Here is a 27,540-nt window from a genome sequence, read left to right as displayed (position 1 = left end):
TGGTCAACAGAAGCTTCAAAAAAGTTGTTTGCCTGTACACAAGTTTTGTTTTGTTTTTTTAAACTGTAATGTGTATGTATATATATATATTTTGGAATAGGGAAGGGACATATGAGATGAAGCAGCAGGGAAGACAAGTTCAAGAAGCAGAGTCACCTCTCCGCATCCAAGAAGCTGGTGGCAAAAATAAGCCTGGCTAGAATGATCTCCCATTTCAAGCACAACTGGCTACCTGCTGGCTCCAAAAGAGCGGACTATTTATTAATGATATAAAACGTAGCAACCATTTAAGATGCAGCAAGGCTGTAGGGTTGGGGTTTATGATCATGAACAATGCCTGAAGCGACATAGCTGTGTTAAAAACTCTGAAAAAGCTCTTACATGGCAGGAGTGAGCCACGTGCTGCTCCTGGCAGGCCTTCTCCCTCCAACACCCCTCCACCATGCAGCTAGTGCGGTGCATTTGTAAAAGTGGGGAGAGGAGGATTTACCTAGAAGTGAAGCCTCACACGCTGGCCACAGAACACCAGGACAGACCGCCAGTCTGATCTGGTGTCACACATTCCATCTTCCTAGCCTGACACTGAGCTTCCGTCAGCAAGCAGACATCCAGGTCCTTCAACAGGAGTTAATCCCTTTCTACTTTCCTAATTTGCAGGGGTGAGAGAAGTCCAGCAGACTCAAGCTGGAAAGCACAAACAGGGATGAAAACAACCAGATTGCATACTGATCTTTGTATAATGTCCCCCCCACCCTCACAGCTCACTCTTCCCCAAATAAAGACACATTGTTCAATGGCATGTTGAAAAGACGTGCTCGTCATTCTTAATAAACAACTAGAGTAAGAATACATAAGAGAAACAGGGTGGTATCTTTATATGATACACAAGTGTATGTTACAAGAATTCCATCAGGCACAGGAGCCTCAAGGTTTAAGGCCTCAATGTCAGGCCAAAAAAGAAGAGTGTGGTAAAGTTTGTACTTTTAACATCTAAAAATGTCATTTAAAGGTCTGAATAGAAATTGTTTTTTTTTTTTTTTTCCTCTTATAAATCACAATTGCAGTTCACTCTCTCCTCTTCCTTCCAAGATAACAGCAAATTAACGTCCAAGCACAAGAAAAGAAGAGATGCCTGCCTCTCCTCCACTGGCTGGGCAGGTCCATCCATCATTCTGTGCCCTCTAGGCTGCACAGGCTCCGAGGAGACAGAGGCCCCAGCCATCCAGGCCAATCCTGTAGTTCGCATTTTCTACATCATAAAAAAAACAGAGTCAACCAGCAGCTTTCCACAGCTCCCAGCTTGCAGGGGATATGCAGCCTCCAATGGTTCCAACAGTTTGGTGTGTTGGGTAGGATACACAATGGGTAGGTTTTCCTTTAGATTCTTTTAAAGAGAAGAAGCCTAAAAGGGCTTCATAACTACACCAATAAAAAAACCAAAAACTTAGGCATCTCCTTTAGTGTAAAAGTCTGTACAATTTATCTTTGCTTGTCCCTCCCCCGTCACCCCGCCCCACCCCTTCTGAGCCAAGAAGGATGCCTTAGTGCATGGTGCTGGCGTTAGCCACGGCAAGAGCTTCCTGAATCTCTCGTATCACCAGGATCCGGGTGAGCATCTGCTCCATCTGCTCTCTGCTGATCGGCTGGATGGAATACCAGATAGGGCTGTTGGGGGCCACCACTGGCTCCGGAGTCAAGTAAAACGTGTCATTCCGGCCTTTCACACTCTGGGGGCTGCGTGAGGAAGATCAGAAACAACCAGACTAACAGCACGTCCTGGGAGAGAGACCACTGATGTCCTCATCCCAGGCTTCACAAATCCTGACAGTGAACAGCTAGCTGGCTGATGAGACACGTGAAGGTTCTTGTTCTGTAGGTACAGAGTTACTCCTAGGGGCAGCAGCGGTCCCAGGGCTTTTGGGTCATGCCAAGGACAATTACAAGAAAGTAATTTTTATTTCACACTAGCAAGTATAACAAATATTTGACCTTAAAGGTCTTTCAGAGTGAAGCAAAAATACGGTGTTTTCACATCCGGGCTAGCTACAGAGCTGTCTATAAAGAAGAACATTTACACTAGCATCTAAATTATCATGAATCTGATTGCGAGTCCTCTGAGGCTCCCTCCTGTTTCTAAAGGAAGTGCTTATTTTTGTTTTAAAAGTTAATTTGAATAGGACCCTAATCTCATCTTAAGTAGAGGATGCTTCCAGATGACTTTCTTGGAAGTCACAGGCAGAACAGTGAGCTTAGGCCAACACAGCAAATCTTCAGAATGAATACGAGATTAACAGCAGCCAGTTCACAAGTCAGGATTTGTCTCTTTAAATACCAAAGAGGTTCCAGTTATGTTATTTTATGTGACAACAGACCAAACACCGCTCGCACATCAATGCCCCTCCCCATCTACGCACATTTAGGTAAATGCAGAAACTGTGCCAGCAACAAAATGCTGCCCTGAAAACTAGGCCAGCTGGACACCCAACATACAGTTTAACCCAGTCACAGAACACAAGCAACCACGTAACAGAACAGGAGCTCTCACCATTTGAAGAGGTAGAAGTCATACAGCTTTATTGGACACCTCAGGGGGTTCTCTGGATTCTCAGTCTGCTCTGCATACATGTCATCTGTAACTACAAACCAACCCCCCCCGCCCCCCGAAGTCTGTCAGATGCTCTGCATGAGAAGTACGACAAATTGAGCAGTGTCAAAGAGCCTCAGCGTTCAGAAGCATTTTGTCACCATGCAGTAGCTGGCAAGAGGTATACTGCTGCTCCCAGGCGGAGCTGCCTGGTTATAAATGCTCAAAACATTAAACAGAGAACTTGCTTTATCCCAGGCCCACTGAACACCACAGCCCATACCCACCTTTATGTTTCTCTTCTACTCGCGCCCAAAACAAAAGACACTTCACTACCGAAAATGCAGTGTCTGAGCCAGCAAAGTCTGGGTCCATGCCTTCAGGAGGGCAGAACTATTTATGTATGGGCTCTATGCGGGTTCACACAAGACTCAAGTACTTCCAACAAGAGAAGTCATCCCAAAGAAGTTTCTCCCCCTGTTCAGAAACCCTTATAGCCAACAGCATATTGGCTCCAAGCTCAGTTAAAAAAAAAAATTTCCAGAGAAAACTTGTACATACTACCTTTCTGGCCTGTCTGGTGTATGCCAAAAGCCTTCAGATAGCGGATACTCGTGCTTTTATCCTTAGGATTAGAAGGATTCTTCTTGGTCTGCCTCAACACCTTAGAGAAGGCCAACTTCATATGCTGGTCTACTGTTTTCAACAGGAAGTATCTGAGCAGCAAGAAGAGAACACAGGACATTCAGAGGCAAGCAAAAAGTAACAGTCACAACAATGAGGTAGTTATCGTTATTTATCACGGGCCAGAGGAGCAGTCAAAGTCAAACCAGCACAGTTAGACACTGCTCCACCAGCAAAGCATGCAAAGGCCAGCAGTTCAATTTCCCCTCTGCTAGCTCAAATCCTTGTTGCACTGCAACTGCTTTGCCTGATGGGGCTGCAAGAGGACTCTGTGTACAACCGTTCAAAATTCATAATCTTACTGTAATCTAAGGCAGCAGTTTCCTTCCAACCCTGTCAAGGTATGTGAAGTTCCTTTATTACAAATCCAAAACAAACCAATCAGCCCCACCCTCCCCTCCCCAGACCTAAGTACTTACTTTGTATTAAAAAACATCAGTGTAGTGAGCAAGGTGGAAGGGGAGTGAGCTCCTAGCTGCTTACACTCCCACAGCATCTCTTCTGTTACGTGACTGGAAAGGACATAACCTGCAATAACCAGAAATCAGCATCATGCCAGGAGACGGTTAGGGCAGGAACTTAGGCAGCACTTTAAGCATGAGACAACGTATGAATCTTAAAGGAAGGAGGAAGAGATTCTCACTGATGTCCACATTCACTGCTATGCGAGGCTTTTTTTTTTTTTTTAATAGCAGATACTGTTAGGAAAGACTTATATACATACTTATATACATAGGTCAGTCTCAAGTTATAGAGAATGTACTCCTGCAGTACATCTATACATCTCAGACCAGATAGAAATAAATAATGTACTTAAACAGCTTTTAATTAATGGCCTGACTCCAATGCAGATGCTCCTAATCCAATAATATGTGAGAGCAGGCAGGCCAGTGTAACAAATCAGCTCTTGGCCCTGCATGCAGCTTTAGTCAGCACACAGTGCCAAGTGATGTATTTGGACACATGAGTAATCCTTTGATTCTCAGATTCCACCCCCCCCCCTTTTGTGTAGAGGAGAAATACTATACTCCAAATACACAAACAAACAGAAAAACAGACAGTAGTATGAACTCCACAGCTTGTGGAACAACAAAGCACAGATCAAAGAGCCAGAGTGGAAACAAAAGGATTCCAAAACTCATGGTGCTACTCAGCCATCAAGTCTCTAACATCTGATACTTTTCTGAACACAAGCAATAGCTCCTTTACTGACATCTAACCAGATCAAAGGGAATGAAGTCATAAGAAACCAGGTTTCTGCTCTCTTATAGTGTGATTCCTGCTCCAGTTCTCTAGGCTCTCTGTCAAATTTTATGTTTTCAAGAACTGCTCGCTCCCCCCACCCCTGTCGCCATCATCTTCTAGACATAGGGTTGAGGGAAGCTGCATCCGACTGCAGCATGTGAGACTAATCACTCACTGTTTCTCTCTTTGAAGCTTAGTTGGTCCTGGAGACTGTATCCATCTGGCTACATGACAGCACTCCCAAAGTGACAATACATGCTAGAGGCAAGATGTATTAGTACTTGAGGTGAGGAAGCTTGATTCAGATCTCAAGGATCAACTGACTTCTGAGTAAGCCAACCTCACAACACCACAAAGTCCCACCAATCTGCCCTCTAATGGGTGAGAAGTGATAAACAAATAATCCCAAACAAGGATCAGGGCCAGAGCTCGCCACGTTAAATAACCCCCGTATTCACTGTCAACACTGAACATCTGAGATCTGTCATAGGGACATTAAGTACTTGAGAAGGGTTTCTGTTCAGAACTACACTCATGCCGTAGTTCAGTTTTAAACACTCCATACCCCAGAAAGTTTTTAAGTTCTTAAACAGAAGTAAGTTCTTACCAAGAGGGGAGACACGAGGCTGTACGTCCTTAAGAACTTCATGCAACCACTCAGTGAACCGAATATAGTAGAGATCTGAGAAGATGTCATCTACTCGGCCATTCTCAAAGAGATACTGTAAGAGATTCACACAACACGGGCCAGTAGAGTGGCAGTGAGTACACTCCTTTCAGACCAGACTTTATCCTAAGAGCCTGCATATCCAGTTATTTGAACACTTTACAGGATAGCACTTCGATCCATACGTCCCAGCTAGAAGAGTTTGGGGATGCTTGTGCTGAGGCCAGAACAAAATAAGTAACCTCAACTACTATCATGGCAATGGTAAGACAAGAAGGAAAAACATCGTAAAAACTAAAGCTAGTTAGATTTCACCTTTCATTTTAAAGGAATTCACTGGAAGTTATTTTACATGACTGTCCTGTGGACACTAGGCTCTTTCAGACTTTTGGATGAGGAAATAGATGCCTGGTTTTCCTATCAGACTTTAGCTCTGTTCCTGTACCTCCTCCAGGACACTAGTTTTGGCAGCCCAAATTTCCCACATCGTACAAAGTTAAGTTCTTGCCTTAAACTTCGTTTTCATGCTACTGAATTCAGTTACTAACAATTCTTCACAGTCTTAACCCATGAAGCGTTGTTGCCTACTAGTTAGATATCAGACTATCTGCACTTAAAGTTACCGTTTAGCAAACGGACTTTTTCCTATGAAATTGTTGGGAAGCTCAATAAAAGCCACAGCCTCCATTTTTAAAAAAAATGGAACGCTCTCCACACATTCTGACAACATGCACAGCTCAGCTGCACATACAGCTGTCCTCCCCCCTACCTTCTGAATACACAGGAAGATATAGTAGAGCACATCTGGATCATAAGGTTCACCATCACCATTTCGAGCTTCTCGTGTCATTAAGCATAGACCATAATTCAGCTCAGCCACAGCTGAAGAGATGAGATCTTCCTGGAACCTCAGCAGCTGACGCCCTGGAAAACAGAACAAAGCCGTATCAAGAGTCCTGATCTTTCGGGAATGATATTCCACTTCTCCAGCTTCACCACTCTATCCAGCAGGCTCAGGACTATCTCGCTCTCTCAGTGTTATAAGGAAAGCTGAAATAAATCTTAGGCTGTCAGAGCTACTAGAAGATAAATGGGCAAGAACACATGAGGAAGACTCTCTGCCCTGCCAACTGCATGATGATTACCTCCTTTCTCCCTGTCCACAACAAAACACTGCCCTGCAGCAACAGAAAAACAGCAACTCCATGACTGTTCTACCCATTTGACTGGCAAGCACAGCCATTTTGTTCTTTCATGCATCACAGTCACACAACCCCCTTTTCTACTGCCACCTACCTAGGTGCTCAAGCTAGCTCAGCACAGAGCTAACATACCTCTTGAAACATGTTCTAAGGCAGCCGGATCATGCAATAATATTGCAAAGTAATTCAAAGTTTAAACTGAAATCAAAACAATCACTGATGAAACAGAAAGGTATTCTCCCAACAGAGAGGTTAACGACTAATGTTTTGGTCATTGCCTAATTCCTACTTGAAAAGAAATAAAGGCAACATTGTCCTGACACTTACTTCCAATAGGGGCTAGCCTATTTTGGGCTTCCTTTTCCAGCTCTGCATTCTTGGTCTGTGCCCAACTTTTCCAAACTTCAAGCCCTTCTTCTGGCTTCAGAGAGTTTGGAAGCAGAAGTTCAGGTGAAGTCTGTGGCTGCGGCTGTGGTTCAACTTCAGCAACCTGAACTGTTTGAGCCTATGAAAGAAAACATTTCAGTTATATACACGTAGACCTTGATATGCAACCTCTAGACAAAATCCAAGTCATGTAGTACTACTGCCTCTAGTCCTAGCACATCAGCCTTTTGCAACACTCTTCTCTAGAGAGAGATTACTCCAAGGAACGCAGCCTTTGCTGTCTAACCTGGATTGTTGCTCATAAAATAGTATTCGTCTCTCCAAGAATGTTTTTGGTTTGAATGGGCCTATCTGTAATCCTTCAGTGAATCCATACAACCTGCAGTTCAAGGTATTTAGGAGTCTTGCAAAACATCACAAGAGATATACTGGGCATGACCCCTTCTTGCAGTCATACTATGGAAAAGCTAGCCAGTATGTTCAAAGGCAAGGGTCTTCACAGGGTTAATACCCTCTCAAGGACAGACTTCTGGTCTCCTCTTAAATAGCGAAATAGAGGACTACTAGATTTTGGAGCCTGACACATTTTTGTCAGTTTCAGCTAACATAGTGAACCATCACAAAAGGCCATCTCACCACAGCAGGAGCAGCCCTAGGCCCCTTGCAGACAGCCTTGAGGGCCAGCAGCTAGAGACCAGCTGCAAAGAGCAGCAAGGTGGCATCAGCTTCACTGATCATCACTGCTCTGAGCCTAGACAGCCCTGTCTTGCCTGGGCCAGGGTTCTGGGTATGCACACGTGCGGCACACTGCTGGCAACGTCCCCACCCTTGCCCAGCAACGGCAGGCTGTTGATAGGATGTAGGCAGGATGTCGATTATACTGTACGTAACGGGCAGGCAGAAAAAAAAATACGCTATACAACTTACAGTTGCCCTTCACCGCGATACTATTAATACCAACAGTCTCCGCTACTGGATTTCCAGCATCATCTGCAACTTATTTGTAAGAGGTATAAAGCAGTAATAGCCTAGATCGCCAGCATGAAAACATAAGTTCAGTTGCAACGACACGCTCTCACAAACCACTGAAATCACTGCTAAGGCAGACTAGCAACTGTTCTGCAAATAGCTACTAATAGGTCTTCAGACCCTTCAGAAGTTTACTTTGCCACAAGACCTTACGTCATCAAGGATTACTATGTCTAACTGAAAACTTATTTTACAGGCACCGATGACACCTATCCAGGAAGAGCAGTGAGACCTATAGCTTCTCAGTCCTGTGCCACAAAGTCCCATGGTCACCTTGACTAAGATTAACCTGAAATTTTACACAGCCCTTAGTCAAACAGCTGATCATTCTCATCAGCTCCTCTGAACATTACAGAGACAGCAATTCTTTCATCAGTAGTTTTCCTTTCTCCTTCTTAAGAGCCACCCCAAAAAAGCAAGGCTTTGCTACAATAAGTAACTTTTGCTTTGATACTGCCAAGAGAGTGAATTATTAGTGAACATTGCTCTGACAGCATTAGAGACGATAATGAAAGTGGTATAGAGACTTTAGTAATGTTTGTACCTTACCTAGGATAACAACAACCACTAGCAGAAGAGGCAAAGTCTTTAAGAGCCTCAGACAGGAGCTTTCAGACAGACTGACTGCCTCTGACACAGTCTTTTGCATCAGCTCTTAGCAGTTGTTTGCATATCGGCCCCTGCATCGCCAGAGGCGTCTACCATAGCTCCACAGGGAGACTGTAACTGGAAGGGCTCAACTTTTAATCAAGGCAGATGGCGACAAAGCTTAATTTGTCAAGCAAGCTCCTGTCTTAAAGAGGACAGGACGCTAAGGGTGAACTGACATCTCGTCTTTGCAGAAGCTAGGGTTGTTCCTCCATTCTCCTCCTGAATGCTGCCTCATTGCTCCCCATGGAGCAGAAAGCTTTTCACAGCCAACCACCTCCTTCACCCCAAAGTGCCAATCTTCTGCCATAATCCCACAGCTTGCTCATCTAGTTTGAAGGCAAGCAAACAGGCAGAAGTTAATTCTTTGAGCTGGAGACTGCTTAAATGACTTACATTTTTCACAAATAGAGCAAAATAGCTGCAACTTGCCCAGATTGGCAGCAGTTAAGCTGACACTGTGGCAGGAACCATAACACAGCAAGAATGAGGTTCGAAAGAGTCACTGGAAGAACTAAGCTCATTCCATGGCAGCACGTCAAGGTTCTCACAATATTCCCACTGCAGCACAATGCCAGAGGACAGCGTGGGGCAAGGAAGGAGCTTCCTTCTCAGTCTCACAGCTGCATTCTAGGTAAACATCCAACTTTTGGGGGTTGTCCCTAATAGCTTTATTGCCCTCTTAGAGGAAGGACAGATGCCTCCTCAACTTGCACATCTATTTTGGGGATTATGCAAGACCCACTACTCAAGGAAGAGTAAGAGGAAGTCAAGGAACAGTAAGAGGAAATACCTAAGATGCCTAAGAACTGTGGACCACTGTGCGAAGGAACACACCGCATTTAGTAGAAGCTTTGCAAGTGACCACTACAGACCACATTATATACTACATCCCATTGTAGAATTCATACTTCAGAAAAGATTCTTTGAATGAGACTGAAGCTCTTAAGGTAACTTGGAACAAGCCTAGCAATCCTATTTAGCAGGAAGGCAAAAAGTTCTATCAACTTAGTTTGTTCAAGCAGCTGACAGCGATTAAGTGTTCTCTAAAGTAGCAATATAGGGAACAGATGCGATACAAAAGGCTCTTTAAACAGTGGAGAAGAAAAAAGTCACATCTACAATAACAAGGCCCAAAAGCTGTAGCTTAAAATATAGCTTTATGAAAGAGGCTTCCAGCTACTGAAAATTGCTCTAGAGATGCAAGGAACCCTTTTCACTGAGGAGAGATGCTTTAGCCCATCAAGAAGCTGACTCAGTTCGGAAACAATCAAATATGACTAACAAAAGTAATCCTCCTTGTCTCAGTGCTTACTGATGAAGTAGCGGGCATATACACCACTACAAATTATTACAAAGCCAACAGCGTTGCTGGTAAATGCTTGGGAAGGAATTTATAATAATGTTTAATCTTAACATTTATGCTAGCAGACTTGGATATTTTCACCCCCATTCCATTCAGGAAAAAAAGGCTCTGACAGATCCATCACTTTTGACTTTCTGGCAATAACAAACAACAACTACTACTCGTCCTTGCACATATAAGACAGGGCGTTAACAGCCCTAATTATTCAAGTTTTAAAAGCCAGCTTAAAATAATCTATGGCTTATAGATAGCAATAAAATCTTTAAAAAACAGCAGCAATTCTGGCTCCTGTGTTTGCCAAGCACTCTACAAAGACATGCTTGCTTACTTGCCACTGCTCGCTTCTGTGTTCTTGCCCACCAGGCACTTACTGGAAACAGGATGCAGCATTACAGATAGATGCATCTAATCCATAAAGTTAGCTCTGACAGTCAGATTTCAACGCTTTACCTAAGCACAGATCTGCTAAGGTCTCCAAATGCTGCACGATGCAAAGTAACCGATGACTAGATGACTCGTATTTGCACAAATGACTTTTTGCGGCAACTGTCCCTATCTTTCCACTGCAATCCCTAGAAGGGCTCAGGAGAACCCCGCAGAACTCAGAGTACCTGCCATGAAGAAGCTAGCAATGAGCATACATCTATTATTTACACTACAAAGATCAACACAGAGCTTTCTTCTTTCAATTTTTGCATCTTATAATTATGTTCCAGCATGAACATAGCCCGGTCCTACATCTGTCAGGAGTCAAATGCCATATGTCACGCCCAGACTACTGGGATGAGACACATCTCTGCTTCCTCGATACCAGCTGACTGCAGATATCCTCTCTCTCCATAGCATTTGCAAGTCATTAATCAAGGACTGAGACCAAGAAGCAGTTCAGCTTACCGAGCAAGTGACTTGTAACTGCTGCTGCTGCTGCCCCTGCTCCTGGGGAGTGGGCTGCTGCTGTTGCTGCTGTGGGTCCCATATGTGCACCGTCTGCGCTGTATTCTGGTATGTCCCTGCCACAGCTTGCACTGCCACTGGAATGTGGATGTTGCCATTCATAAACTGTGCTGGAAAGAGTGAATTAGCAAGAGTCTGCACCACTTCCTCATGCGAGTTCTTCACTACCGAAGTGCTTCCCACCATCTTATCCTTGTCGTCTTCCAGCTTCACGGTAGCCAGCGTTGTTGGTGAGCCGCTGACGTGGACGGCATTGTAGGCCTCCTGAGGGATGGCGATGTGAGTTATGTTTTGCTGCTGAAGGTCACCACGTGGTTGAGCAGAGTAAACGGGGATGGTCCAAGTCTCTCCAGTGGGGCTAGTAATGGTCCCAGTGGCACTGTACAGGTGGGCACTGTCCACTGTTAATAAGTCTGGCCTTAAAGAGACATAACTTTGCTGCTGGCCCTGAGGAATGGCCAGCACTGTGGCAACTGGCTGCCCTGAAATAGCATACGATACAGTAATAGGCATATCCACTTTGCGTTTCTTCACTGGCTGAAGAACGCTAGCAGTGCTGATCCGCCGCTCTCCCTCTCGTGGAGAGCCTTGTTGAGAAGGTGGAGGCGACAGTGCCCCAACTGTTTGGATCTGTATCTGCTGGCCACCAGTAATGGCTTGCCCTGCCACAAGCTGGGCCTGGATCTGCTGGTGCTGTATATGTTCCTCCTGTATCTCAGCAGCCTGGATCTGTTGGGCAGTCTGCACATGCTGCACTTGGATTTGAGCTGCCTGCAGCTGAGACGGGCTGGGGCTCTGAAGAGATTGACTCTGTATTGTCTGGGATGCCTGCTGCTGTGCCTGGCCCTGGATCTGCACTTGGACCTGTATTGGTTGCTCTGAAGCTTGATGGACAGTGAGCTGGGGAGAGAGCTGTTGGGCGGAGACCTGCTGCGGTGACTGCTGGACCTGGACCTGAACCTGCAACGATATCAATTCGGCAATTAGAGATCAGCAAGTGTCGACAATTCAACGTGATCCAACCACTGGAGGTCTATGCCCATGGCCTCTTAGGCTCAGTTTTATGATTCCACATACTAATCCTTTACCAAAGGAAAGGAAACTGAGTCACTCCCGAAGTGCCTGGCTGACAACACAGGCAGAGTAGACGGTGCATTTGCTAGTGTTGCACTTTTTTCTCTTCTCAGCAGAAATACAACAGTGCCTGAACTACGTCTCTCCTCCATCCTCAGAAAGTTCTATGGGCTCATGCCAACAGATTACAGCCTTGGAAACCAAAAGACAGCCTCCAGAACTATATGCCTTGCTAGAGTGTTATTTCAGCATAGGCCTTGCTATAGCAAGTCTTTGAGGTCACATGCATTACAATTCTGATGTTAAATTTATCTTGGTGCAGAGCGCAGGAGTTTGCTTCATTCTTATTATGTATGCCCTAAAGACTGATTTTACTGCTTCCAACCCCAGTCCTCTAAAGGGCTCCAGGATCGCTTGACAGTGACAGGCACTAAGAAATAATAAGCTGAAACTAATGCTTGGCTCTTTCCACGCAAAGCGGAGAAACCAAGTGTTAATAGTAGCACTATACAACCAGGCGCCAACACAGGAAAAGCTGTAAGCGTAACCTGAATCTCTGTCATGTTCTAAAGGGCAACATTGCAGCTTTTTTTTTTTTTTTTAATTTAAACTTCAGAAATATTTCTTTGGCAGTGATAACTACAGCCCAGTTGGCATTTCATTATTTACTTATTCCACTTAATTCCATTTATTGTCCAAGTTATTCAACTGTATTTTCTAGCTTGTGCACTTACACAATGATTAATAACATGGGCAAAATATTTTTAGACTTGTATCCAAACATACTTCATTTTAGTTTAGAGTGTAAAAGAAAAAAAACCACACACCACCATACTCTTTCTTCTACAGTCAAGAGGGCACTTTAAGGTGCCCCAGGGCATCCTAGAAATATACTTTTGGAATTGACCGCTCTTTTCCCAAGCTTATGGGTAACAAGGTGAGTATAGATCTCTCTCTCTCCTTGCATATTACTCCCATACTCAGACAGTGCGCTAGATCCAACGCACTTAAGAGTCTGATGAATCTAGCCTCTGTTACCTTACGTAGTCTCCTTTTGAACCTGTTTGCTTGAAATGAGTTAATAATCTGTGCATAGTCTGTGTATTTGCATAGCAATCTTTTTTGTGAGAAAAAAAACTCACATCAACGCCCACTTGTCCAACACTTACCACACTATCTAGAAGCAGTCCAGGAGCAGGCTTGGAGTCAGGAGTGAGATGTAGCCCCAAACAAAAAGTTTGGTTCTCCGCAGCTTTACACTCCAAGCCTCACACTCAACACAACTGCTATCTTCACTCCCTTCCCAGGGCACTATGTGAGCTTTGGTCTCATCTTCCAGATGCTCCACTGCTTTGTCCCCCAAGACCTACAGAGCCACTTTGTTGCCTTAGCTTTTTCTAGAAGTGATGTCCCCAACTCTGGTGATCATCTGATCTTGGCAGGTTTCCATAACGCTGCATCTTAAGCGGGGAATTAATTACCCAACCTCTCCTTTCAAATCCAACTTTGAGAGATGTAGAGTTTTACTAGTGGCACCTATGAGGGCTGCATGACGGCTGAAGTCAACGCCGGTTCATTTAGTCATAAAACTGTATTTTCCTTACTCATGTCCTCTCTCCCTTTTCTATTTCACTTAAAGTCCCATAAGCTAACCTAACATTTGCACAGAGATTCCACGCTAGCCCGACAATACTAACAAGAACTACCACTCAGCTCTACACTTCATAGATGCAAGAAGACTCATCCCCACCTCCCAAAGTCACCTCTAAAAAGTCTTAAAAGCGTTAAGGATTCATTTGCAGCCAATTAAGAGTTGCCAAGTCAAAAACAGGCTAGCAAAATGCATTACTTGCAGACTTTTTTTTTTTTTTTTTTTAAAGTCATCTCCTTTTAAAATTTGCTATTCTTCCTGTGAATGGAATTAGTCCTTAAATTTTCCTGCTGAGAGCTATATGCAGATGACGTGGATTTTATGCAATTTCCAGCAAGGTAACAAGAAATATATGACCTTGTGCCAGCACGACAATTTAAAAAGCTGCATCAATGAGTGATTTGATCAGGCAGTTAATAGAAAAGGATGAAGTCACCTATGGGACACACGTTTTTAATTCTGTTTTGATGCTTACATCATACTGCCCTACAGACTGGCAAAAAAGCTCAAGCGCTGATTCCCATTAAGAATTCAGTTTCAGAACAAGTCACACTGAAAGCTAATTTCAGTTATACCTCTAAGGCAAAGTAGTCTGTCTTAAGTAAGATGGCATTTTGAGGAACACCCCCACTGCTTTAATAATTAGTAATGTAATTCTCAGTATATACATACTCAGTCCTTGTTCAAAATGTTACCTGCCAGGCCAGGCAAAGGCACAAGATATGACTAACTAAAAAACATTATTGCACTGCATAACTTTCAGCTTTACACCAGAAATATTTACCTTATCTTACAGGATTCAAAAATCACATCACAGAAAGAGTGAAACAGACATCTTATCTGCAGTGTTTTGGGAACCTGCACAGGCAGACTAAGAACACCTTAAAAGTATCCCCACCTTCTATATATACACGAAACCTTACATTACAGTCCTGCTACTGCTTTAATATATACAAAGCTACCTCTCCCCACTTCAGACCAGTGAAGACTGTTTTTGCTGCCAGCAGTAAGAATTGAAAGTTTGCTGCTCCTGCACTCAAACAATTTTACCAAGTAAGTGCAACTAGAAAGGTAACGCAGTGGGTTTAATCAAGAGGCATCTCCAGAACTAAGAACAGACAAACTGCAATCGCATTTTCTTTTTCCAACTTTTAGATCCTAAGCCTACCATCTCTAAAATCCATGGGCAGCTTCCACTGCTTTCAGCAGGTGAGGAATCATGACGGACGGCTGTATGATACTCCAGACATAAATCCTAACCACTAGAACTAGGCTGTCTTGCTACTGCTTTTGAGTTCACCCAGCATTATTTTTAACACCCAAAGAATAAGCCCAGACCCAAGCAAGATGATAAAGTCAGACTCCAGAATCACCGCAAGTTCCGCTAACACAATGTTTTTGACTACAGATGGCTCTTACTTAAAGGAACACTGAAGCTACACCTACCGTGCATCAGGCATCCCTTGTGTATTGCACTTCCTTTCCAACTACCTTATCTTACAGTAGCTCCCTCCTTATTTTGCAAGTAGCTTGTATCCAGGAGTGCTACAAGTATTCATTTCAGATTTACAGACTTCAAGCCAGTCTGAGACTGAAGTGCCTTGGCTTGGCCTCGTTGCCCTACTTGAGATCAGAGAGAGAAGGCTGAGCAGCCTCTGAACAGCATCTGTGGTTGACTTTTAAAGAAGACTCTACACAGAGGAATGCTTTACATTTACCAGCCAAGACCAACAGAGAGGCCTTCAATCTTCTGCACAAGGCAAAGACTGAAGGTAACTGCACGTTATCCTGGGAATTCCTGGGTTATGCTGTTGCAGAAGAGGAACATGCCCAGTTATCAGTACTGAAAGACTGCATACGGCCAGAAGTTTGGATGGAACACCATGGAAAGATTTACTTCCCAGCAGGCTACTATCACGTAGGGAAACGCATTTTACAACAAAACATCTAGAAGTTTGACCCAAGTACTAGCTGACTAGAGAATCAAAAGCAGTAGAAGTCACAGCAGAAAAAAATTAATGTTCCAGCAAGTGAAAACAGCTGTTTTATAGGCTTGAAAGAGAATCTTTTGTTAGATTAAGCTCACAACCACATTCTGTCTAGGACTGAGCAGATGCAAAGAGAAAATAAGTAACTCCATGAGCAAGGGAACAAATAAAGCCTGGTTTCCAAAACTTTTTTTTTTTTTTTTTTCCACCCATCGTGGTTGACAGACTAACTCCAACTAAAACTCGCAGGAAGGATATTCATAACATGTCTGCCCTGTCCCATTTCTTGTTAGGCAGAGAAGCCACACTGCACAACTACAGTTCTGAAATAATTAAATCGAAAGAATTCACAAGCAAAGGAAATCTCACCTGTGGACTGACTGGATTATCTAGAATTTCCTAAAACCTCACTCTAATTGAAACTTCTCTGCTGGTTAAGGCGTTCATACCAACTTTTGCCTGCATGGATTTTCCAGTATCTAGCCGGCTCTAGAGCACCAACACGCTCTCTCTTAGATCCTTATCTTCCTAAACACATTTTTGTTTCCTGAATCTATATTTACACTAGCAAGTAGTACAATACAACAAGAGGAGGTCTTCAGAGCAAGACTTAGGACCTAGTGTCCCTGTGTTAGGCATTCCAGGAGATTTTACTTCAGACTTGTAGATGCTCATTTTCTAGGCCAGGCACGCAGTATCTGCAACAAGACTACCTCTAATGGCTTAATTTCATCTGAAAGGACTCCCCACCGAGAGGCTCCAAACCCAGGAGCGGTAAGCAGGAGCAGGTGGCAGACTTGCTGCCAGAAGTACACTTCAAACAAACTCCAAAAGTAACATAGCTGCACCTCAGACTCCCACACCTGAGCAGGCTGACTGAAATCAACCACTCAGTCAAAAAGGTAATGACATTAAGAGAACAGCAATCCCGACTCTTTCAGCCCCGCTTAAAGAAACGAGGTTTAAAACACACTTTCCTCAAGAACTGTCCTAAGCCAAAATGATTGCGGAATTAAGAACATTAACATTACAACAAAGGGTTCCTTTTTCCACATCTTGCAAAAGGTACCTAGCACGTAAGTATAAAATAGATCTGAAATACAGAGTAGGTAAAAACACTAACACTCTTCAGTAGCAGGAAACGTTGAACTTGTTATACAACTGCTTTACAGGAAGTGCTTTGCTATCTATCAAAGTAAACAAGGTCTAGAGGGAGTGTACAAGTCAACTGTTCACAACAACTGCCAGACAGGCTCTCACTCTACATTTTTCCTCTGCTCATTCATCAACTTCTGTACGATAATTCCACTGGCCAAAAATATGCCTTTTATGTGTTTGAACAGTTCTGACATCACGACTACGTGGTCAAAATACATACTGGGGCAGGATTTAGACCCAAGATACTTAAAACACGTGAACTAGGGAAAACAAAACAGCTCCCCCTCTTAAAGAGAAATCTATTTCCATGCATAAGAAGGGCCATCTCTAAATATACCACTCTTGACTATAATCATACTTTGAAGAGACACACTCAGACCTAGCAGCTAGTGTTAATTAGCATTGGCTATACCAATACATCATTTGGATGCTCCCAAAGCTAAACTAATAGGAGCCCTACCTTTTGTTAGAAAAAGAGAGGCTAAACTTCAGAACTAAGATGGGGGGCAGGGGGAAGAGGAAAGCCACGTTCTTCAGAAGTGAAGGAAAGATACATTCTTTGCAGAGCCAGAGAGGAAAAAAATTCTTCTGGGCTACTTAAGTGCATCTTTCCTTGCCTTACTTCAATAAGGCCAGCTAGCTTCCTATAGTGCTCCAAAGTCATAGAACAGAGATTGGGGAAAGACCAAAAACAAGTAAAAGCCAAACAGCAAACATAAGGACCTGAGCAGTTAATAAGACATAAGCACTTAACAGTTTATGCAGGTATTTAACCATTCCCTTTAAGGCTCTACAGTCTTGCTCAGCTGTAGTACCCCCTCTCAACCCCAGTCCACGGAGCTCTTGCCATCCAGCCATCAGACCCAAAGTCTTATTAAAGGGCTGGAATGGAGGACCTTCCCTACCTGTGTTGTGCATAACCTACGCAGAGATGCCTTACTCTCCTCTAATGTTCTTTCAGCTAAATCTTCTTTTCGCTTCTCATCTTCACCAGTAAGAAGAGGTTCACTGACCTCTGCAGAAACACCATTTTCAGTAAGAAAGTCAATGTTAACATCCTTTCTCTCCAGGATCATCAATTCGATAGGGCCTCAACACACCAGACCAACTAGCAACAATCTTGCCAAAGGCAGAACTGGAAAAACTCTTACCTGACTGGAGCAAAACACAGCCTTTCCCAACTACTCCCTGAGGCAGCACAAAGTATGCCAACTTGAGATATAAAACTATTTCTTACGATTGATAATGGCACTGCTGCGATACGGGTCGTGGAAGGAGCTCCAAGACACCTGCACTGGAGCGCTGACTAGTACAAAACCTAACTGGACTCAGGTTTTGAGTTAACGGTGTCTGACAACAGTCTGTTGAACCTTATCAACAAGACAACCCTAAGGTATTCAGGAAGAAATTTGAGGAGTATTCTAAGGCACTTCTCCTTCAAACAGGAAATTTATTTTCCCAGGATAAATAAAAAAAGCAAGCAGTCACGTACTGTCATCACTCATCCACAGCAAGATCTAGAATGAAATTTGAGCACTGTCTATCTATGATCATAAGCTTGTCATCAGCACTTGCAACTGTGAGGTTGCATCCAACTGGTCATATTATTAGTCATCTTCAGCACCACTGTCACACAGCTAAGACTTCAGCACAGTCATTCAAAGGGTCTTCCACGGATTTGCAATTGGGTTAGCAAGAACTAAGTGGATTATCAAGTCAAGTACTGGGATGACACAAATTTGATCAAGATCTAAGAGGCTTCAGCGGATGAACCAAGTTTCTCACGAGATAGCACAAGCAGCGGTTTAGCGAACAAGGTTAACAACTAAAGTGACCCAACGGCCAAGGTAACGTGCAAAAAAATAGAACTGGGTGAGGACTTTGTTTTCAGCCCACATTAATTTGCAACCCACTTTCTCATGGTCCACATCCAAACTCTTCAGGTTTTACTAGCTAAGGTTCTGCAGCAGCGTGAATGCGCTGGATCAGATGCGCTGCTCTGGTAAAACACTGCAGATATCAAAGTTGTAACAAAATCCAACTTTGTTCAGGCACCATGCTGTGCTACAGCAATACTCTTGAAACAGGTGAACGCTAAACCTTGGGTTTAAAATTAATCACATCTTGATGAGAAATCTTGAAAGACAGAAGAACATTAGAGCTCTTACAGAGAGGTAAAGACACTTTCTCGCTCTTAATCCTTGCAGGACAGCAAGGCTAACTCATTTACTTGGATAACTCTGAGCCAGTTGCTCAAATACATGTGAGTCCAATTGCTCTAACGATGCACAAAAGCTGCAGCCATATCCAGTACTAGGTTACGCTACCCGAGTGTTCTGGGGGTTGGTAACAGACCAAAGCAAGATGCAGGGTAGGCAATACAAAACACTAATTACGGTTTGTACTGACAGGTATGAAAGCAGGTATTTTAAAGCAGAGTCGCATCAAAAACAAGGGGGAAGGGCATACACAACATTCCTTAAGTTATGCAAGCTCTGATTTTCGTTAAGTATTTTTCATAGTCCCTAGAGCACAGGCCACTTAGTTTAAAAAAAAAAAAAAAAAAGAAACAGGGCGTTGGCAGCAACTCTACGGTTATTTTCAAGAAGGGCAGGTGCTTATTTTTCTCTAGAGTGTATGATATATGACCTCCCTTCCCATCTGCCTTACTAGAAAGTTTGGACGGGTCAAGTCTGAACTTTGACTAGTTCTGAAAGGAGGCAGCAGCAGGAAAAAAGTGGTTCCTTGTGATTTTTACAACTGGTTTGGTGCCTTCAACATCTTCAAGACTGAGGCACACCCCCCCCCCCAACAAACAAACAAAAAAACCAAACCCACACACTTACTTCTAATGAAAATGAAACTTTTTACTGAAAATCTGCTAGCTGGCAGAACCAGAAGCACCCTTGATCAGTTTTAAGAGCCATGCAGAGATCCAAGTCACCTGTCCATCTGTAGGACTTAAGGCTTTCATTCTCCCAAAGCCTTATTACACAAGTTACTGTAGGGCAGTAGGTTAGAGCATGAACAGTTAGCATTCATTTACTCTTTACAGAGCGTAATTGCAGATGAAGTACCGAGTGAAAAAGGTAAGTAACTTTGTCTTTACTGTAGGGTGTCAGCGTGCCTGTGAGCTGTTAACAAGTCTATTGTTCTGTGGAGAGAGTTCCCGCTATCTGCGGCGATTTATATCTCCTTATTTGTTGCAAAAGAGAAAAGTTCACAATTTCAGATTCAAGCTACAGAAGGGAGAAAGATTCATATCTGAAGAGTATGAGAATTACACCTGTAGTCAGGGTTCAGCCATTTTGAGACATATGAGAACCTTAGCAAATGCCCTGTAGACTCATTAAGAAATATGATTGGAGGACCAAGGCGGTTATCCTAAGTTATATGTTTTTTCCCTGGTGCTAGATTTGCTTATTTAATGCTTAATAAAAAGTTACTGTAACACCTATTAAAAACTAGAGATGACTCATTCCACTGTGCAAATGAATAAGCTTCCTTGTCACATATGCATCTTTTAGAAAGTCTTTCTTGAAAGAGACCTTCCCTGGTTGATAATATAAGTTGGCTTCCCCTGCACCTTTCCCCAACTTAAAGGTCAGTTCAAGAACTACAACATTTCCAATGTTCAAGTAAAATCATTCTAAAGCCTACTGATTTCACTAAAAAAAATGTGAAGGGGTTAGATCCCATGACCACTCTAAACAACTAGACAGAGAAACTAAGACCAGGAGAGGGGGAGGAGTATTTATAGCTGCTTCACAGAGAGTGCAAGGCTTCAGGGAGTTGCGTACATGCCAGAACTGTCAACCATTTCTCAAATAGGTTACACCACTACAATGCTATGTATGCTGCCCCTCCTACAGTGGGGCTCAATGGAGGCAGAATCCAGAGAGAAATTTGCTATCAAACTCCTTAAATGAAAGGGAAATAAAGCTGTTTTTATATAAAGTTATTGGCCCTGTCTCTTCAGGACTTGCCTATGGTTTCAGGTTCGACAGTAGCTGGCTCTGAACACTACTCCGCGGGTTAGCAGATCATACATACATACATACATTCAAAGATGATTTAAGACACTTACCTGGACTTGCTGGGGTTGCTGAACCTGTATCTGCTGCTCTTGCTGAGTTTGCTGCTGGACACTGGTTGTCACAGGACAAGCAAGTTCAAGCAAAGACCCAGCCACCTCTGTGCTGTCCGTGTAAATGCAGTTGCCACCTTGCTGATACACCATTGTGGTAGTGGCTGTCTGCTGAAACTCCTGCAGAGCTTCAGGGCCCTTGGAAGCAAGGGAGTCCAGAAACTCCTTCATCCTGTGCTGGGGGATTGTTCGCGCCTTCACACGGATGTATTCTTCAAAGGAAATGGTGTTTTCCAGAGAATTATTCATATTGCAAGGTCCTTAGGGTTCCTTAACAAAAGAGAAAGGTAAACTCTTTAACTACAGCACTCCTACGGTGCAAGGATATTCCCAACTCCAGCAACTCATTTCTCACACTGAGTGCCATATGAAAACTAGCAAACATGCACAGCCAGATGCCCTGAGACAGATGCTTTAGTTTTACAAGGCATCTTGTGCTAATACACGTTTTGCTAATTAACCCTTAGCAGCTCAAGGAAGTCTGAAGGATAACTACGTGTAACTATGACACCTATTTAAAGGGTCCACTGCCACGAGAAATCTTCTTCTAGCATTGTATTTAACACAGATCAGGCCAGTTCTCTAACAGACTAAATCAAGTCACACCATTTCATTCGTTCGCAGCATGCAGTATTAGTGACAGCAGCCTAGAAATCAATATCTGCGGCCCTGCTCTGCAGCCACAGAGGTGGGAGAACTAAGCAGCATGATCTGGCAGGCCATGCAGTTCTATTCTAAGCAGCTAATGGGAAGCACAACGGAAGAGCATCAGATGCAGCATTCAGCCACATTGCTATTAGGACTAGGGCAGCCCTACTGATTTGAACGTAACAAGCAAAAGAAAATGAGCGCTGGAATTAAGAGAGTCCTCAAATTGGAAACTAGATGCATGGAAAAGGAGAACTCCGGAAATGACAGAGGCAACAGCAGCATCAATTCTTGATAACCCTTTATTATAGGGAGAGGTGAGTGTGAAACATGCCAAGTATGAAAACCAAAGAGGGACAGAGAAAAAGAAAACAGAAGACCAGGGAGAAAGAGAGCAAGAAGAAAAAATCCACCTGAGAACATTAGAAAGCTCTAGCATTTGCTCTCTGATAGCATTCTCCTCTCTCTGTTATTGACTTATCTTGTTTAAACCCAGAAATTATTTCTGCAGTGAGTGTACTGTTAAGGCACTAATTAGTCCTGATACTGGGTAAATAGATTTGAGTTATAACACTGCCAGCTGCCGAGATGCTCATGAAAAGATGTGAATCAGTACAAGATTAGGACTAGAAGAGGGAACTCAGTACGACTAGATCAAGCTGTGGAGGGGTAGGAAAAGCAACAAACACCACTGCACGTACATTAAGACTGTAATTCTAAAGAAAATAGGTATGAAAAGCAAAACCACTTAGGTACTTTTTCACAGCAATTTTATCAAGTGGAACCAAGAGAGAAATATTTGATTAAACATTAGACTTCAATAGCCTGCCTGCAAATGGCAGTTAGTCCTAGGCTCTCAGCAGTGCTACACCTCAATGTAACGGTTCTCCACAAGTCCAATTCCCAACAAAACTGGGAGCCAGAGCAGATTTTAACAACTCTTTGCTGCTATATGACAGTAGCGTGAAAACCACATAAATGTATTTATGCAGAGGTTCAGTGCTAGTGCACCGAACCAGGCTCACAGAAAACAGAACGAGTATCAAACATAAGGGGAACATATGAGGTAGTTCTTGCTGAATATACTATTTATGGCATCTATAAGCAATAAATATTGCTGTATTAGACTACTAAAGAAGATGTTCTCAAAAAATGCATCACTGTTTAGAGATAAAAAGCACATGCTAATAGTGCTCACTGTTGTTATCGTTAAATGCAACAGTTCTGTAAAATCCATCACGCAGGACCTCTCACAGAGACAGAACTAGACAGAAAAACAAACCTCCTGCCTTTCAGTGATTTTAACAAATTTTCAAGCCAGCTCTGTGTGACAGAGCTAATAAGACTATTCGCTTAGTAGCCGGCTCAATGAAGTTTTTCTCCACAAGCCACCCAAGAACAAGATAAGTATCTCTGTAAGCTCAGCACTCAACTTTCCCTGCTGAAGAGGTAGCAACACTAACTGCTCAGTCAATACTCTGTATTTCTCTATAGAACAGATTATTCACCCCTTCCCAGGTGACTGCTGACTGTAGGTCCAAGGTGGAGCCAAAGGAAGAACCACCTTGTTAATGTACCTTCAGCGACTCAGACAGGGCCTCTACCAGACACAGCTAAATGAATCTTGCACCTAACTATAAGAAGCTCCATTAGTTCTCTGAAGCTGGAAAACACAGACTTTGAGTGATTAGCTGGACTGATTTTTCTGCTTACGGCTTGCAAATATTTGATTTCAGCACCACAGCTGGGCTTTCAGAAGAGCATAGTCACTTCGCACGCCCACTCAGAGATGCATTAGTAGACACATCTTTCAGGGGGAATACTTTTCTGAAGAACAAGCCTTGTTCTCAAGTCAGGAACCCAGAAGAGAACGCGCTACAGGTGCTATTTGATACTACAGTGAAGCTAGTATGACAACTAGCTGATGCTGAATAGGATGGGCTCACCTCTCAGCAAAGGTCCTGCCTACTTCCTTGCTCCTGCATTAGGGCTTATTATAGTGCAATGGCTCAGGGAATCAAGTCATAGGAAGCTATTTGCCTTCTGTTAATCGTGTCAAGGGAGAGAGCAGTGAGGTGAGCTGGGCCACTGTTTTCAGCAGCAGTTATCCATTAGCCCTAACAGCCATGCAATGTCATCATCCTGGTAAGACTCATGTGTCACTTTTGGGAGTCCAACCTTTCAGCTGAGAGCTGCTCAGACGTACACGCTGCTCCTCTGCAGCAGAAAGCAGAAGCCACCATAAACCCAGATGCATAAGCAACAGCCCCAAAGATCAGGAGGATTCTGCCACCACATCTTCACCTATCTCTTCCAACCACCAGAATGGTGAACATATATAGCATGAGTTCTTTACATATAAATCCTTGGCCCTACTCAGTTGCTCCTCCTTAACTGGTTCTCTTTAGCAAGCATTACAACCAAAAGCCTACTAGCCTGCTCTTGTGAGTCTTCCCCTGTCACAAGCTGTTGGAAAGGAAGCTCTCTTTCCCTCTTGTCTAGCTGTTATGCAGATAAGGTTATTACACCAAGAGTCACTAATGCCTAAAACGGTGAAATGCTTACCTGGACTACTACAGCATTTGAAGTCCCAATCACGGATTAGAACCTCAGTGTAACCACATGGTATATAAAGCACAGTCCCTGCTTCAGAGCAGCAACAGGAATTTCCTTTATAAAGGAACATGGAAGAATCTGCTCTTCAGTAGGGGCAATGAGAAAGGAGATAAAGATGCTACAGGTAAAAGAGTAGGCAGCACTAAGTTTCTTTCAGAATCACCCACGCAATTAAGGAGACGGAGGGGGAAATCAGACTGAACAGACCATATACATTCTTGTCAGTTTGAAGGCTACTTGGGAGCTTTCAAGTAAAAGCATCGAACTGCTTAATACTGCATTTCACAGAACCTTGTTCAGAAAGACAGGTACCGGATCTAGCTGGAAATTCAGGTAAGTTCTCAATGAAGTGTGTTCAATAGGTTTTTTTACTTCACCGTACACAGCTTACCACTGCAGTTGCCACTTTTACTGTTAGTTATTATATCAATTTATGCATTCCATTGATCTAGTAGGCACCTGTTAAAAACAGCAAACATCCATCCTTATTTGGCAGCATGTGTTTTTAACACTGTATTTTAAAAATGAAGTAAGTGCGTCCAAGCAGTAAGCTTTCGTCAATATGGGGACATAATTCCTCCCTGCCCAAAGTACCTACGTTTTCCAGGAAATAAATTCAAGAAACTCTTTTAAGATCATGAGCACATACGGTTAGTCGATAAAACTTAGACTGAGGTTACTGAAAACACACACACAACTTGCAGCATGTGGACAATCTGGACTCACCAGTCACCATGTTGCATGTATTTCTGCTGCTCTTGTCCTGAGCTCTTAGACTTGTAACGTTCTGGAGAAGACAGAACAAAGAAGCCCTTTCCATCCCCAGTTCCTCTTTCTCTATTAAAACCATTTTTTCTTAATAGATTCCGTTGGGAGGGAGGGGGGAAATCAGAACAGAAAAATATGATCATCTAGCTAGCGGTCCTGATTTAAGAATTGCAAAATGCCCAATTCCTAACCGATTTGTTCCTCGGTCTGAACACAGGTTAAGGAGAGCTAGCGTTGGCGGGCGGGCGCCGCGCAGGCCTGCCAGGCACACCGCCGCCCGCCGTTGACACTGGAGTTACTGGAAGGCAGAACTTAGAACAAGGCAGCAGCAGTGACAGGAGCCAGAGGTCCCTCCCTGCTCCCCCCCGCAGGTGCCCCAGGCGCAGCCACCCCGCGGCCGCGGGCCAGGCCCCCGCCCCCCCGCAGCGACGAGGCCGAGCCCCGCGTTCAACCCCCGCCAGAAGGGGGCGGCGAGCCCGCAGCCTCCCCTGCGGCAGCGCCGTCGCTTCGGCCACCCCCCGGCCCGGAGCCGCCGCCACCACCGCCGCCGCCTTGGCGGCTCCGCGGGAGGCGCCGCGCCGCCCCCCCCCTCCCCCGCGGGAGCCATGTTGGGGGCTTCGCCGGCGACGGCGGCCGCCGAGGGCCGCGCCGCGCCGAGGCGGAGGCCGCGCCTTCCGGCGCGCGTGCCCGCGCGCGGGGCACAGGGAAGGGGCCGGCCCGCGGGAGGGGGGGGGGAGGGGAAGGCGGGGACGCGCCCGGCCCGCGAGGGGGAGGGGGGGTGCCGGAGGAATGGGGGGGGGGAGGGGGCCGCGCGCGGCCGGCAGGCGGGGCCGCGCCCCCGCGGGGCCGCGCCGCCCCCCTCCCCCTCCCCGCCGGGCCCGCGCCGCCCCCGGAACCGCCGCCGACTCCCCCCGCGCGCGACGGGAGGCCCCGCCCGGCCCCGCCACCGCCCGCCCGCCCCCCCTCCCCCCGGCCCGGCGGCCCCGCTGCGCCGCGGCGTGGCCCGACCCCGCCTCACCCCGGCCCCGCCGCCGCTGCCACCGCCGCCTCGCGCCGCCGCCGCCGCCTCGGCCCCGAGTCTTTTCCCCTCACAGCTCCCTGGGCGCCATCTTACATTCAACCCCCCGCAGCCAATCAGCGCGCGGCCCCGGCCTCGCGAGAGCGCGGCCCCCAAGCCACGCGAGAACTCCGCGCCCGGGCCCGCCCCGCGCCTTAAAGGGGCCGCGCCGCGGCCGGCGCCGGGGAGAGGCTTGGGGCGGCCGCCGGGGGGCGCCCTACGCGCGGGGCTCGGCGCTGCGCGACCCCCCGGCCGGGGCCGGGCACGGGGAGCCCTCCACAGAGCAGAGCCCCATGAGCCTGGGGCCCAGGACATGCCCGGCCCTGTGGGGCTGGGCCTGGGGCCACCTGTGACCGTGTGGGGCTGGGCCTGGGGGACACCCACGGCCCTATGGGGCTGGGCCAGGGACACGAGTAGCCCCCAGGGCTGGGGGCAGTCATGGCCCCGTATGTTCCCAGCCCCAATGGGGCCAAGGCCAGGGATGCACACAATGCTGTGGGGCTGGGGACACTCGTGGGGCTGAAGACCCTCAAGGGAGAGGCCCAGGGACGCACACAGCCCCACAGGGGCACGGGCTGCTCCTTGCCCCTCGGGGGGCTGTGCCCCACAGGGATCGCCCGCGTGCTGCGGGTGGGGGCAGGCCGACACGCGGCTAACCCCAACCCCGGGGCCAGCCCCAGCCCGCAGCCGCGGGGCTGGGACACCCGCACCGCTCTGGGGCGGGGGGGGGGGGTGGCTGGCACCTGCAGGTGTCTCAGCCCCCCAGGCCCCCAGCCCTAGGCTGACAGACCCACGCCGCTACCGGAGGCTCTCCTGCACAGCCCCCGGGGTGCCTGCGCGGCCCCTGCCGCAGCCGATCCGGCCCAGCGAGGACGGAGCCGGCGGCTCGGCCCTGAGCGGGGACTGCCGGGACTTCTCGTGCCGCCAGGGCCTTTTTGCCGGGACGAGCGTGGGTCTCGCGACCCCCGCGAGGTGCAGACCCCGATGCCGAACGTGGAGCGGGGCGAGGCGCAGCCCCAGCAGCGGGCTGGGGGCGAGGCGCCGACCCCGATCCGCTAGCTCCCCGGAAGAGGGTGCAGGGGCCTCCTGACCGTTGCGGGCCCCGGGCTGGGCTGAGCCGGCATCCCGGCCCTCCCAGCACCGGGAGCTGGGGCACGGCGGGGGGCAGGGACACGGCCCCCCCAGCTGGAGCGAAGGGTCCCTGCACTCTGGGCCAGGGACCAGGCTGCTTTAACGTGCCCATGTGCTCAGCGCAGCCTCCCCGTCCCCACTGCCGCTTAAGGTGGCCCGTGGGGCGAGGCAGAGCCTCCCACTGCCCCACGGCAGGGCCGGGGCCCGTGGCACCCAGCACACAGGGCAGGGGAGCTGTGCTGGGAGCCTGGACGCACCCGCTGCGGCCCCCAGCCCGGGACTGGGCAGGGGCCACCCCGCTCAAGTCCACCTTAACCAGGGCCGGTGCTCGGGTGCTGTTTGTACACAGTGCGCACACCATCCCGCCCGCCCGCCCTCCGCTTCCTGCACCCTGCCGTCCTGCCCTGCACGGTGCACTCGCCTCGGCCCAGCCCTGGCCCCCCTAAGCAATCCTGCCCCATGCCTCCCCCTACCCTGCCCCATCCAGCTCTGCACCTGCTCCAGGCCACCGTGAGCAGCGGGGATCCTGCACTACT

At 46.4% G+C, this 27,540-nt stretch overlaps 1 protein-coding gene across 9 annotated transcripts; it reads right to left on the bottom strand.

Moving 5' to 3' along the window:
• Nucleotides 1-799: 799 nt before the first annotated feature.
• Nucleotides 800-25,990, bottom strand: QRICH1 (glutamine rich 1). 9 transcript variants are annotated; one of them, XM_068960278.1, is made up of 12 exons: nt 25,931-25,966; nt 24,775-24,835; nt 20,725-21,054; nt 10,707-11,726; nt 6,710-6,887; nt 5,950-6,104; nt 5,121-5,235; nt 3,688-3,796; nt 3,149-3,300; nt 2,546-2,636; nt 1,541-1,734; nt 800-1,249 (listed from the first exon to the last, which is right to left on the bottom strand). In XM_068960278.1, the coding sequence occupies exons 3-11, from the start codon at nt 21,031-21,033 to the stop codon at nt 1,542-1,544; spliced, it is 2,322 nt and encodes a 773-aa protein (XP_068816379.1). In that variant the 5' UTR covers nt 21,034-21,054; nt 24,775-24,835; nt 25,931-25,966; the 3' UTR covers nt 800-1,249; nt 1,541. The 9 variants fall into 9 exon arrangements, with proteins under 9 accessions (XP_068816379.1, XP_068816378.1, XP_068816375.1 ...); XM_068960277.1 differs by having other exon boundaries at nt 25,835-25,956; XM_068960274.1 differs by having other exon boundaries at nt 800-1,734; nt 25,931-25,990.
• Nucleotides 25,991-27,540: the final 1,550 nt, after the last annotated feature.

The sequence above is a fragment of the Struthio camelus genome, chromosome 14 (assembly GCF_040807025.1).
Source record: "Struthio camelus isolate bStrCam1 chromosome 14, bStrCam1.hap1, whole genome shotgun sequence".
Taxonomy (NCBI): Eukaryota; Metazoa; Chordata; class Aves; order Struthioniformes; family Struthionidae; genus Struthio; species Struthio camelus.
The sequence above is the reverse complement of the archived record's forward strand: the minus strand, read 5'-3'. Positions and strand labels throughout refer to the sequence as shown.

Coding starts and splice junctions, on each gene's coding strand:
- QRICH1 (XM_068960274.1), bottom strand. CDS start 21,033: ATGAATAATTCTCTGGAAAACACCATTTCCTTTGAAGAATACATCCGT. Junction 11,727..20,724: donor AGCAACCCCAGCAAGTCCAG/GTAAGTGTCTTA, acceptor ATATCGTTGCAG/GTTCAGGTCCAGGTCCAGCA. Junction 1,735..2,545: donor GACTTCTACCTCTTCAAATG/GTGAGAGCTCCT, acceptor TTCCTCACGCAG/CCCCCAGAGTGTGAAAGGCC.